The 14,308-nt window shown below is 51.4% G+C and overlaps 1 protein-coding gene and 1 long non-coding RNA gene across 19 annotated transcripts in view; one reads left to right on the top strand and one right to left on the bottom strand.

The window, feature by feature from the left end:
- Positions 1-1,245, bottom strand: part of CHD4 (chromodomain helicase DNA binding protein 4) — a 37,337-nt gene extending 36,092 nt beyond the window's left edge. For all 17 annotated transcript variants that reach the window (XM_084765046.1, XM_084765045.1, XM_084765041.1 and 14 more), the window contains exons 1-2: positions 1,085-1,245; positions 84-262 (exon numbers count right to left, since the gene is read on the bottom strand). In XM_084765046.1, coding sequence (XP_084621172.1) covers positions 84-183 — 100 coding nt within the window. In that variant the 5' untranslated portion in view covers positions 184-262; positions 1,085-1,245. The remainder of the gene's footprint in view (positions 1-83; positions 263-1,084) is intronic.
- Positions 1-14,308, top strand: part of LOC311587869 — a 135,284-nt gene that overhangs the window by 31,427 nt on the left and 89,549 nt on the right. The gene's annotated exons all lie outside the window — the stretch shown is intronic.

Consider the following 14,308-nt stretch of genomic DNA (forward strand, 5'->3'; position numbering starts at 1 on the left):
TAGCAGCACACTCCGCCTCACTGGAATCTCCAGGAAAGATCAAACACCTCCTTCCTGCCATGGGCCCTCTGGGAAGATGTTACCTGGATGGGGTGGGGGCAGGCTGTTGTTCAGAAGTGCATCCATATCCTCCTCCTCACTGCCCGCTGAGCAGGGGGACGGTGAGCCCAGGGCCGACGCCATCCCCTTCCGCTCCCCGGCCAGGGAATTGGCCCAGCTGCTCCTGCCTGCGGCCTGGGGCCCTCTACACTGGCCCGAGTCACTGTGCGGGGGAGGGGGGGGGAGAACAGTGAGTGACGCGCAGTCCCCCTCCCCCACCCGCTCTTTCCGCCCCCCTGCCCTACCACCCTAGCTGAGCACCCGAACCACTCAGGCTGAACTTAGTTCCACACTCCTCGGGGACAGCCCGTGAGCCGGCTCCCCGGCAGAAGCCCCCAAGAAGAGAGGGAGCGACGCCCCCGAGGGCAGGCTGGTGCATGGTGGGGAGGGGACGAGCTGGGCTGAACAGAGCCAGGAGTGACTGGGGAGGGGGAGTCCGAGTGACGAGGGTGGAGGGGGTCGGGGAGGCGGCCGGTGCTCGGGGACACAAGGTCACTTGGGAGTGGGGGGGGCGCCTCTCTGCGCCCGGGGAGGGGCCAGTCCCCAGACAGGGCAGCTCTCCAAAGGCTGTCCTCTGGGACAACTCAGGTTCTCTTCCGGAACGGCGGGGACCAGGGGGCGTGGAGGCTCAGGCGCTCCGGGGTCCCGAGGAGTCGGGACGGCGGCGGAAAGCGAGCTCCCACCGGGAAGGGGGCCGGGCCACGTGTCCCGGGGGGCTAGCGAGCAAAGGGCGAGGGGCGGGCGCCGGGCATTGTAAGAGGCCGAGCCCAGGACGGGGGAGCGGGGAACAGGACTCCCTCAGAGCAGGGCGCCGTCTCGAGGCAACCCGCCCGCCTCAGGGGAGGAAGAAAAGGGTCGGCTCCCTGGCAAGCGGACGGCCCGCGGGCCCCGGGACGCCTAAGGAAGGGACAGGTGAAGGGATAACCCCCCGGGACGATGTCGGGCTGTAAGAGACGTCGCTCCCGTCGCCGCGCGCTCTCCTCACCCTAGAGCCGCCTCAGGTCGCGCAGGGTCTCGCCGGTGTCACTCCCGCTCCGGCTCCTCCTCGCCGCGGCCGAAGGGGGGAAAATGGCTCCGGCTCCGGCGTCGCCTCTTAAAGGGCCCGAAACACCGGCCGGGAAATCCCACCGCACAGGCCCCGCCCCCCCACGGACAGCCCATAATAACCTCAACCAACTCCAACCCCCCCTCCACTACCGCCACCCTCCTCCCTAGGTCTCCCGGGCAACCCCCGCCCCCTCGTCGCTCAGGCAACCATTGGCCACGCCCCCGTCGAGCGCGCGCGCGTCACCCGGGCAACCGCCCACCTCCTGGCCATCCCATAATACACACGGACACCCCACATACACACACACCCCGCCCCCCACCCTCCATGCATATATATGCCCAGGGGCTACGGACATATATTGCAGACCTTTTACAAACTATACCTGTTCCCCTCCTCAGATATCCCATAATAACCACTCTTTGCCAACTTCTTCACTCTTGGCCCTACTGCTAACATCCCATAATAACTCATTACCCCTCCCTCCCCTTGGCCATCCCATAATAAGCACCCCTCCCAGCACTTCAGCCTCATATCCCATAATACTCGACCCCATCCCCCACTGACATCCCATAATAACCACCCTTCATCCACCCACAGTTTGATATCCCATGATTGTCAGAAACTCACCCACCCCACACTACAACAACGGACACTCGGCCTCCTCCCACACACATCCCGTAATAATCAGTCTCCCACTTTCTATACTGATATCCATAATAGCCAACCCCCTAGAGCTGCCCTTAGTCCCTGCACACCAGAGTCTAGATTCTAGATGTTCTCGTCACCATCTCAAACCTTCCCGGTCTCTTTCTAGCTCCATGGCCCATAAATTGCCATTCCTCCCTATCAAAGAGATACTGATGATCACCAGCTCTGCTGTGACCCCACAAATGGAAATATCTAAATCTCCTCCACTAAGGTGGGACAATGTCCCATCATTTACTCCATCTACTCTGACATCCCCATAATTGCAAGAAGCCCATGATACCATAAAACTCCCAACGCAACCCAGTGCCACATCCCATAATACTTCTGCGGCACTCTACCACCTCACACAGGTCTGGCCGCACATCCCATAATATTCACAACCTCTCGCCATCTCTAGAAGTTGTCAATCTCTTCCAACAACCAAGAGCAGAAAGGGTGTGGCAAAAAGTATTAACTGCCCTGTCCCCGCCCCCATTAGCACACACCCTATTCCCTTTCTGGGCAAAAGGAGGATTCTGGCCTGTCAATGTTCAGGATCCCCGAGTTCCCTATCTCATTTCCAGACATGCAGGAACTAAGAGCCAACCTTAGAGCCCCATCCAGTCCCACCAAAATCGAGATATATTCTAGATGCTTACCTCTAGCTCTGAAACTTTGTGTAAAATCAAACAAATGATAATGCTGACTAGAAGAAACCCATGCATAAACTTTACCTCACCCAGAACATCCCATAGCAATTACAAACCTCTTTCCCGAAACTGTTTCCCCACATTCCAGCGGGCCCCTCCACTGCCTTCCTCAGGTCCAGGCAGCCCCTATGGATGGGTATCCTCCGTGACCAGCACAGAAACCGAGAATCCTCTGTAACAGCGAGAGCTGGGCCTTGCTCTCTCTCTCCTCACCTGTGTTCATTCAACACATCTTTGACAATACCTAGCAAGGTGCAGAGCTGCCATGACTGAGCAAGCAAAGACACAGGTACCTTCCTTCAACAAACATAAAAGAGCTGGGAATGGAGTCATATGCCTGTAACCCCAGCAGTCAGAAGGCCAGTTGATCAAGGGCTCAAGGTCATAGTAAATTCAAGGTCAGCCTGGGCTACTTTAGAAACAAGTCTCCAATAAATAAATAAGTAAATTATTATTGTTGTTATCAGCACCGTGCTCTAACCAACTGGGCCTAACGGGACACCCAGAAGTAAATACTTTTATAAGAAGCATTAAACAACCAAAGAGACCGTGCTACAATATGAAAAGACCTGGTCCAAGAAGTACTACTGACCACTATTTCCCAGTGTCCTGTCACTAGGAACTGAACAGAGATCACATCCCCCACAGAGGCCTGGGCAGGGGATCCACCTAGAGCAGTGGGTCTCGACCTTCCTAGTTCTTCAACCCTTTAGTACAGTTCCTTATGTTGTGGTGACCCCACCACCACCACCATAAAATACTTAGCAACTGTAAGTTTACTACTGTTAGGAATCATAATGTAAACATCTGTGTTTCCCGATGGGCAAAGGGGTCGTGACCCCCAGCTTGAGAACTTGAGAAGTGCTGATCTAGAGACTTTACAAGAGAAGGCTGGTCAAGACCATTTCCTGCAGGGCCTGGTGATGCACGCCTTCAAACACTCTCCGAGCTGAGCCCTACACCCAGGGATTTTGATTGGTAAGCAGCAATCATGTCCCTAACCAATGTTCCTAACGCTCAAATTCCATAATACTATCATGTGTTTCCTTGAAACGCTTCACTGTGTCACCGTTTTTACCCTTATTCTTTTTATTTACTTGTTTGCTTTTTTTTTTTTTAAGATAGGTTCTCTTTTAAAATTTTAATCACTGTGTGTGTGTTTGTGTGTGTGTGTGTGTGTGTGTGTGTGTAGGAGGAAGAGGAGGTCAAAGGGGTATTTATTATCAGATCACCTAGAGCTGGAGCTAGAGGCAGGTGTAAGCTGCCTGATGTGGGTGCCAGGATTTGAACTCTGGTCCTCTCCAAGAACAGTGAGCACCTGCCCCCCCCCTCTCTCTCACACACACATACACACACACACACACACACACACACACACACACACACACCCCTACCTTGATGCTCGAATACCAAGGTCTGTTCATATGCCATATCCTACATTTCCCCCACTCACTGTCCATTGTATACACTAAAGCCTCTTAACACTTCCAACTGCTCCGTCATCAATTGGTTGAAACCCCATCCTCCACCTCACACACGATATTAAATAAATACATAAATACATAAATGAAGACACAGCATAATGGGGTGTGTTTTTAACACCAGCACTTGGGAGGCAGAGGCAAGTTAATCTCTGAGTTCCAGGCCAACCAGGCCTGCCTATATAGTAAGATCTTGTCCCAAACAAAACAAAAGTAAACAAAAATCTTAAGCCATCTGTGAATCTTTCACTTTTCCCGCGCTTCGTGGCTTCCAGGAAATAAGGATTTAAGTAAAAATCAATATCGCAGCTCCACTGCCTCGACGCCTCTTTCCCTTAGGCCCAGCCGCCTCCCTCTGCTCTAATTTGCCTGTTTCAGGAAGGGCCAAAAACCTGTGGAAGCTCCACAGGTTGAAAAGGAACCAGACTGTCTTCACAGGAAGAGGCCTTCCTGAGCCGAAAGCAAACAGGAAGGCCCCCATGATATCTCTCTGGGCTGCCCATCTCAGCTCCCTAAGAGAGGGCCCTGACAGATAACACTCTCCTGTGAAATTCAGAGGGCTGAATTAGGGAGCTCAACAGACTTAGGGAGGACTTTTTCCAGAAAAATGACAGTCTCCTTGCTCCTAAACAGATCCCCAGTGATGCTGGAAATGTCTTTCCACCAAATCATGTGTGTAACCATGCACACTCTACATTTAAGGACTCTCTCACCTTGACACTAGAGTCCTCTTTTTGTTTTGTTTTGGGTCCCCCCACCCACCCACCCGAAGACAGGGTTTCTCTGTGTAGCTTTGGCTGTCCTGGACTCACTTTGTAGACCAGGCTGGCCTTGAACTCACAGAGATCCACCTGCCTCTGCCTCCCAAGCGCTGGGGTTAAAGGCGGGTGCCACCACCGCCTGGCTTTTTCTTTTCCAAAATTTACCTGACCTCTCTGGCCCATGGTGGGTAAGAGAGGCTGTGTTTACTGTGGTGTGCTGGCTACTCCCTTCGTCTCACAAGCTTCTGTAGTCTCTCTCATTCAACTTTCCTTTCTTTTTTTTTTTTTAAAGATTTATTTATTTATTTTACGTATCACAGTACCTCAGAGAGAATCAGATCACATTATAGATGGTTGTGAGCCACCATGTGGTTGCTGGGATTTGAACTCAGGACCTCTTAACCTCTGAGCCATCTCTCCAGTTTTCCTCATTCAGCTTTCTTGACATCAAGTTTGGATGGCATTCACTTGTTCAAACCTTTCCTCTGTGTTCATTCCCATGAACTTGTGTTTCAAGGTGGGTGAGAGAGGATGTGGCTCTTTTTTTTCTTGTTTGGTTTTTGGTTTTGTTTTATTTGTTTGGTTTGGTTTTTCGAGACAGGCTTTCTCTGTAGCCTCGGCTGTCCTTTGTAGACCCGGCTGGCCTTGAACTCACAGTTATCCGCCTGCTTCTACCTCCTGAGTGCTGGGATTAAAGGCGTGCACCGCCGCCCAGATAGGATGTGGCTCTTTTAGGACCCCATAATCTAGGTATCTCTCCTTTCAGGAGAGCTGTTTCTTCCCACATCGTGCTGCTGCACACCCGTTAGACTGTTTTCTACCCCTGTCTGCCTCCACCTAGCATGTCTCTGGGCCTCACATTCCGCTGTGTAATAAATATCTCCAGCGGCCCCAGATCCTTCCTCGTGCGTGTAAACCACATTATCACAGCAATGGGTGAATAATAACCAGGGAAGGTTTACAAGTAGGCACTCCCAGCCTCTTACCTATGACTTAAAATATTGCTACCCTTCATCAGCCACACCCACTCTGTCCCTGCAGACTCTCTCCATCTATTCCTTTGTCTCTGTCACTTCCCACCTCTCCCAGATACCACAACAAATCCCTATCTTTTTATCTTTTATGTCGTCTTTCTTTTTATTTTATTTTATTTATTATTATTATTATTTAGGTTTTTTGAGACAGGGTTTCTCTGTGTAGCCTTGGCTGTCCTGTCTTGAAACCCTCCCCCCCCCCCCAAAAAAAAGGTTTACTTTTATTATTTTTGACATTTTGTTGTGAGCCTAATCTGGGTAGCCTTGTAGACCAGGCTGGCCTCGAACTCACAGCGATCCACCTGCCTCTGCCTCCCGAGTGCTGGGATTAAAGGCGTGGGCCACCACGCCCCCGGCCCTAATCTTTCTTTTTAGATCTGTTTTTTATGTGTGTAAGCGCTTGCTTGCATGTATGTATGCGCACCATGTACATGATTAGTGGGTGAAGAGAACAGAAGAGGGCATCCTATGCCCTGGAACTGGAGTTACAGATAGTTGTGAGCCACCCTGTGGGTGCTGGGAACTGAACCTGGGTCGTCTGCAAGAGCAGCTTCTTATAACTGCTGAGCCCTGTCCCCAACCCCCCCCCCCCTTCCTGTCTTTCTGAAGGCCAAGGAGACAGGTGTAGAGTGTGTTTGTGCTGCTTTTGTGGGACTCGACATTCTGTACCTCCCACTGCTCCCTTCTCTGCCCCAGGTTCACCTCCTTGATCAATTACAAATAGGCAACTACCATGATTGGCCCACAGAGACTAAGGACGGTATAATCTCCTAATTAATGCACCCCGGGGTGGGGGGTGGGGGGCAGCCTCTCTAGCCAGTTTTCTAGAATTCTGTTTCCACTCCATGGTACACAAGCACCTAGACTGACACCCTGAGGAGGTTATCCTGGAGTCTTTAGCATACGATCTGTGGTTCTTCTCCTTACGCCTCTTTGTGTGTGTGTATGGAGAGACTTCTCAGAGATCCAAAGGCCTTGTGTCCTGCCCTGACACAAAGAGGATTTGTGAAGACTGATAGTTACACGAGATGTAATCCATGTGGGGCTTGGGGAGTGGCATTTTTCCCGTAGGAGCTCACCCAGCCTCTGCTTTTTCACCTTCCATGTTCGATGTTCGACACCCTACACCCTACGGAAGACGTAGTCCTCAAGCCGAAGGCGGCACAGGTGGAAGGGAGGACTGGAGCCACCTAGCCTGGGAGCGCTTCCAGCACTACCCTGATATCCTGTGCTGTGCAACCCCCAAGATGTGACTAGAACCCAGGTGTCCTAGGCTTTGGCTCGATGTCGCCTGCCCCTGGGGCCTCTTCCAACAGCTGTCACCAAAGAAACCTCTCCAGCCAGTTACTCCTGCCAGGCCTCAGGTCTGGCTCCAGGGCTCACCCCACCCTCCCCAGCTCCTTCCCTCCCTCTTCCTTCCTCCCCCCCCTCCCGCCCTCCCTAGAGCTTTACCTACCCAGGACGGCCCCACCCAGCTGTGCCGGGTCCATCCCATAATAATTCTCCTCCCTAGCCCCCACCCCTCCCAGAAGAGAGGCGGCCATCCCATAATAGCCACCCACAAGAGACATTCCGCGGTGACCGCCCCCTCCCTGCAGAGCTGCTGGGAGCAGCCATCCCATAATAGCCGGCCGCCTGTTTTACTGGTTACTGCTGTGGAGGGAGGTAGAGAGGAAATGGAGGGGCGGGGGAGGGGAGAATCAAGGGCCCCCACTTTGTGGACCCGTGGGAGGAAAGAGTGGCATAAGAATTTAGGGGTCAAAGGTGACACGCAGGTGGGACCCACTGGCCACCACAACCGTGTTGTGAGGCTTTCTCCCCATTATTCCAGGAGTTACATTTCCTCTCCACAGTCCGGAGGTGGCTGCTAGACAGGGGAGATGCCTAGGATGGGCTGAGGTGCCCAGTATGGGGCGGGGGAGTGGCTGTTGATGTGTGTGGGTGAAATGTGTAGGGAGATGGATTTCAGGTGTTCCCATTGGGCTCTTGGAGGGAGGTTGACCTTAGAATGGTGAGAGAGGAGGGGGTGAACTGGTGGGGGGGGTAGAGAAGAGCTCCTCAGGCCCTCCCAATTCTGCACCACCATCCCATAATAATCCCCCAGGCCCCCCTCCCCCTCCCACACACGACATCCCATAATATCTTCTGGAGAAGCAGTCCCCGCAGTAGGTACAAAGAGCTATCCCATAATAAGCTCCCCCACCCCCACTCATCACCCCCAACTTGCCCCCCCTCAGTCACATGCAGCCGGTGCCATCCCCCGCTGCTCCCCCCTCTGGCCACCGAAGGCCTTGCCAGCCCATAATACTCTTGCCTCTGGTCGCAGGAGGCCTCCAGCCCATAATACTCCCTTCCACCACCACCCCCCCTTCCCGCCCCGCACCCCTTCCTCCCGCCTCCAGTTGGAGCTGGGCCTCACCAGCCCATAATATTCCCCAGTCTCCTAAGGCTGTTCCAGCCCATAATACTCTCCCTGTCTCCTAAGGCCTCTCCATCCCATAATACTGCCAGACGCCTGACCTGTGGGCCAAACCCCAGCCCGTTCCACACATCGAGGCTGTGTCAGCGCTGCTGGTCTCCCTCCCTGTCCCTCCTCCCTTCCTGGGTCGGAGCTTTCCCTCCAGGGCTGGCGCTGCCCCTCTCCCAGCCCCACCCTGTGCCTGCCTGGCCCTTAACTTCCCCTCCAGCTTTCTCCCTGGCCCTTTTCCCCACCATTGGTTCTCCATTCTGCCTCCCTCCTCTGCCTTTCATGCACTTCTCCAGCTCCATGTTAGTCCGTGGGATTGGACATCAGCCTCATGGGGAGAGAGTGCCCCCAGAGGGCAGCGGGCCAGTCACTGCCCCAAGGCTGCCTGCTTGACCCAGCACCATGGAAACGTGCCCAGCCTGCCTATTGCTAGTTCCCCTGACTCCAGTTCTGCTCAGTAGCAGGGCTCATCTGGACGATTCACCTGGAGCCCTCGCTGTCTTTCGGAAGAGTACTGCCAGCAACCCCAAAGCCCTACATGAGGCCTTGATGGATGGAGCTCCCGTTGACGGGATTTCTAAAGTGCCTTTCACATCTCATAGGCCCAGTAAGCAGATAGATGAGCCCCATTCACAGCTGTGGAAACAGAGGCTCCCTGAGGTTAACTGGCCAGTGTCACATTGCTAAGAAGTGACAGCTGAAATTACTAGCCAGGTTTGTTTGATTCCAAAGTCCTGGAAACCGCGGTTTTCTCCAAACCCAGTATGAGAATTCTGGAAGGGCAGCACGGGACAACTGTTTTAGCCTCTGTCTCTAGGGCGTGCTGAAGGAGAAGAAAGGCCGGTGTGGGGCTTACCTCTCCTTCCCCGCTCTTCCGTGGAACTCCGGTTGGCAACCTTGCAGGGTTTTCCTGTGAGATAGTGCAGGGCCAAAAAGGAAGCACCTCTGCCCTCCTTTAGGATGCTCACCTCTGTCCTGACTCTCCTGAATCGTATCTCAGGGCCTATGGTCGCTACTACATCCCCACTCTTCTCGCCACCCACTAGAGGAGACAGGCTTGGAGGAGCCTGCGATCCAAGGAGCCAGCCCATCTTGCAGAGTTGTCGGGTGTAAGAATACCAAAGTACATCATCCAACGTAGGGAGAGGGTCGTGGCCAACTGCAGAAAGTCTAAGCCATTCCATGGGTGCCGCTGACAGTTTCATGGGGGGGGGGGGGGGCATGTTTGGGAAACAAAGCAATTGGCAACGAGTCCAGTTGTCAGCCCTCAGCCACCCCAGACCAAGGCAAGTGTAAAATGAGGGCAGGGGAGCCTTAAGTAGATTGGGACGGTGGAGGAGGAAGGCACAAGGTGGGGCAACAGGAGAGCTAGGTGAGGAGGTAAGGAAGCCAAGGATAACTGTGTTCTCTGGGAAATGCAACACACACCTCTACCTTCCTCAGATAAGGAGCCCCCGGCAGACCAAAGTGCAGATACCATGAAAGCCCATCTTGGTGAACCAGTGAGTTTTATTGGGGTTACTTACAGGAGCAGAAATGACCCACCAAAGCCCACCCCAGCATGGGTGACAGCTCACAAAAGCTGGGACCCTGAAGCACAGAACACAGCCTGCAGACAGCTCAACTGGCTGGAGAGTGTTCTTTCCAGGTGCCTCAGTTACTCCAGGCCTCTTCTAGGCAGCTGGTTTCTAGTTTTTTCTGGCAGCTGATCTGGTCCCACAGTCTTCTTTAGAACTTGTCTTTACTCGGTCCCTCTGAACTTTTTATTTTTATTTTTATTTTATTTTTTTTAGGTTTTTCGAGACAGAGTTTCTCTGTGTAGCCTTGGCTGTCCTAGACTTGCTTTGTAGACCAGGCAGGCCTCGAACTCACAGTGATCCACCTGCCTCTGCCTCCCGATTGCTGGGATTAAAGGCCTCTGAACTTTTTATTGCTTACTCTGACAGTGAGAGAGGCCTAGTGAAGCTGTTCAGTTTTAGGCACATCTTGAAGTTATTTTGTGTTGTTTACCTTCCTGCTTAAGGACCCTCCCTGCAGGGTGGAGTGTTCCAGTGCCAGAGGAAACTGTTACACAAGATGTAACAGAGGTAAGTAGTATTATGGGCTAGTAAGGCTTTAGGCGGCTGGAGGAAAAAGCAGCTGGGGATGGCACTGGCCACATGACTGCCTGAAGTGGGTGGAAGTAAAGTAAGAGTTTAGGAAACAGGGACTGAGCCACTTCCTGGTTGTGTGACCTTTAGACTTCAGCTTGTCCCCGTTTCTTCTGTGACATGGGGACTCAGAGGCCATTATAGTAATTAGATAAGGCATGGTGGAGCATATGAATTCTTTTTTTTTTTTTTTTTTTGGTTTTTCGAGACAGGGTTTCTCTGTGTAGCCTTGGCCATCCTGGACTCACTTTGTAGACCAGGCTGGCCTCGAACTCACAGCGATCCACCTGCCTCTGCCTCCCGAGTGCTGGGATTAAAGGCGTGCGCCACCACGCCCGGCTTTTTTAACTTTTTTTTTTTTTTTTTTTATGAATTCTTAACATTTCAGAAGCAAAACAGCAAACGGGTGTAGTGGTGAATGCTGTTAGTGCAGCACTCCAGAGACAGATGCAGGATCTTCTGTGAGTTTGAGCCCAGCCTGACCACATGGTAAGTACCAGAACAGCTAGAACTCTCAAAAAAAATAAAAAATTATAGATACTATATTGAAATCCTGGTGTACAGAAATTTTATTTGCTTATATATTTATTGAGAGGCAAGATTTCACTGGTCTTGATGGCACACGCCTTTAATCCCAGCACTCGGGAGGCAGAGGCGGGTGAATCCATGTGAGTTTGAAGTCAGCCTGGTCTACAAAGTGAGTCCAGGACAGCCAGGGCTACACAAAGAAACCCTGTCTCAAAAAACAGACACACACACACACACACACACACACACACAGAGAGAGAGAGAGAGAGAGAGAGAGAGAGAGAGAGAGAGAGAGAGAGATTGATTTCTCTCCCACACCCCCAACTCCAGACAAGATCTCTCTGTGTAGCCCTGGCTGTCCTGGAACTTGCTCTGTAGACCAGGCTGTCCCTCCTCTGCCTCTCTGAGTACTGGGATTAAACGTGTGCATCATCATTGCCTAGTTTGGATCTTTTCTTTATTCTAGGCTGACTTTGAATTCTAAATCCTCCTGTTGTAGGCCCAGAGAAGTTTGGGGTTACAGGTGTCTGTCACAACACTGTAGCCATCAGAATAATAGTTTAGGCGGGGGAGGGGCAGGGATATTTTGTTTTAACCCCTTTCCTTTTTTTTTTTTCCATACTGGAGATTGAACCCAAAGCATTATGCAGACTGGGCCCTCTGTTTATTTTGAGATAGAGTCTCTGTTAGTTGCCCAGGCTGGCCTTGAAGACTGTCCTGCCTTGATCTCCTGAGTTGGCTAATGCTCTTATTTTCACCTAAGATTTTCTCTTCTTCCTCCTTGGAATTCTCCTTCATGTTAAATGGGGCAGGCCCAGAGCCTGAGCATGTGGGCATGGGGGGCGGGGCACAGGGGGAGAGGCTCTCACATTTGCCCCCTTCTTGCTGAGTGTGGCATTTTGTGAAAATAGCTGAGACTTGGGCTTTCTTTTTCTTTTTTGTGATTGATTTAAATACTTTATTTCATATATATGAGTGCTCTAGAGGGCAACAAATCATGTTATAGATGGCTGTGAACCATCGTGTGGGTGCTGGGAATTGAACTCAGGACCTCTGGAAGAGCAGCCAGTGCTCTTAACCACTGAGCCATCTCTCTTCTCTAGTCCCTGAGACTTGGGCTTTCTTTTTTTCTTTTTTTGTTTTTGTTTTTGTTTTTTTGTTTTTTGTTTTTTTGTTTTGTTTGACAGGGTTTCTCTGCGTAGCCTTGGCTGTCCTGGACACACTTTGTAGACCAGGCTGGCCTTGAACTCACATCAATCCAGCTGCCTCTGCTGGGATTAAAGGCGTGCGCCACCATGCTTGGCTATGACTTGGGCTTTCTTGTTTTGTTTTGTTTTTCGAGACAGGGTGATTTGGGCTTTCTTAAATCTTCACAGCCTGTTGCTTGTCAGGTGATGTTCCTCTGCCTCCGATAACCTCTTTGATCTAGTCTTGACTCGGTTCTTGTGGTGGTGAAATGTATAGAAACAGGTCTGGCCTCTGATGCCAGGTTTCAGGCTAGAGGCAGCCTGCTTCCATCTACTCCCATGGGCCTTACCACATGTCTCCCTCCTATGATCTACTATGACACTTTCTTCTCCTCTTCCTCCTCCTCCTTTTCCTCCTCTTCTTCCTCCTCCTTTTTCTCCTCTTCTTCCTCCTCTTCTCCTTTTTTTTCAAGACAGGGTTTCTCTATGTAGGCTTGGCTGTCCTGCACTCACTCTGTAGACCAGGTTAGGCTCAAACTCACAGAGATCTGCCTCCTGGAGTGCTAGGATCTCAGGCGTGCACCACCATACTCGGCTTGCTTTCTCTTCTTTAGACTCCATCTGAGTTCCCTACACTTCTATCCTACAAGTGTGTGTGAGCAAACCTCACTGGGCAGCTCTCAGGGGCTTCCTGCAGTTAACTGCAGTACCTTCCCTGCTTTCCTTTATCCTCAGTCTTACATTATAGATATTGTTCACCTGTGCTGTGGTCCCCACTGGATAGTCAAATACTTCACAAATCTGGCTGTTCATCTAGTGAGTCTTTATTGAGTACTTCCTCTGAGCCAGTAAATACATCAATGAACCAACCAAACAAAAATCCTTGCCCCTCCCCCATGGAGCTTACATGGAGATGGAGGAAGACCGATAATAGGTACCAACTTTAGAATAAATAAGTTATGTGGTCTGCTAGGTGATACATGCTGTTTTAGTTACTCTGGAATTCACTAAATACCTGTATGCCTGTATATTAAAGTATTCACGTTTTCCAGTGTATTTATTTATTTAGGTTTGTGGTGCTAGAGATCACACTTAGGAACTTGCAAAGGCTGCCCTGAAATGTTTGGTTCTCCAGTCTCAGTATATATAGAGCTGGGCTTACAGGCACACACACTAGACTCAGAGCCCCTCAAGTTACCGTTTGTTTCCCCCCCCCCCCCTTTTTGAGAAGAAGGCCTCATTATGTAGGGTGGCTGTCCTGGCTGTGTAGACTGCTCTGGTCTTGAACTCACAGATATCTGCCTGCCTCTGCCTCCTAAGCACTGGGATTAGAGGACCGGGCCACCACAGCTGGGAACTTTTTTCGAGACAGTTTTATATATCCAGGAACTCAATGTGTACGTGGGAATAACCTAGAACTTCTGATCTTCCTGCCTCTGCTTCTTTGATTCGTTCTTTCTTTGAGGCAGGGTCTCTCTGTGTAGTCCCAGCTGTAGAACTCTCTATGTAGACAAGGCTGTCTGAAACTGACAGAGAACTGCCTATCTCTGTTGCCATAGTGCTGGGACCAGCGGAGTAGCTGCGTGTGCCACCAGGACTCCACTCCCTGGGTGCTGGAATTTTAAGGACACAACACCAAGTCAGGTTATGAGGTGCTAGGATCAAACCCAGGGCTTTGTAAATGCAAGGCAGGCACTCTTATCAACTGAGCTACATCCACAGACTACACACACACACACACACACACACACACACACACACACACACACACACCACACACAAAACCTTTTGAAGATTCCGTTTAGCTCTGTTTGTGTAGTGCAGTGTCCTGAGAGTCTGCCTAGGAGGGGGAATGCCACTCATACTGCCAGCCAGGAAGAGCACAGGCCTTGAGTCCTGAGGAAGAGAGGCTCATGGGAGCCGCTGGTGGTAAGGGCCCGGTGGGCATCCGCTTCCATCCACCTGGACTTGAGATACTAGCCTGCCACGGAGGAATCCAGGTTAGTTACCTGGTTTGGCCACCAGGGGTCATTTTACCACTGTAAATCACCAACTGAAGCACTCGAAAAGACACCAAGGGCCAAATCTGAACAGAAACAGGAGTGTTGGTCTCTGTATTGTGAGACACAGGGACATAGGGCATATAGGACATTTCT

Source organism: Acomys minous, assembly GCF_964271855.1.
Source record: "Acomys minous genome assembly, chromosome: 17".
Taxonomy (NCBI): domain Eukaryota; kingdom Metazoa; phylum Chordata; class Mammalia; order Rodentia; family Muridae; genus Acomys; species Acomys minous.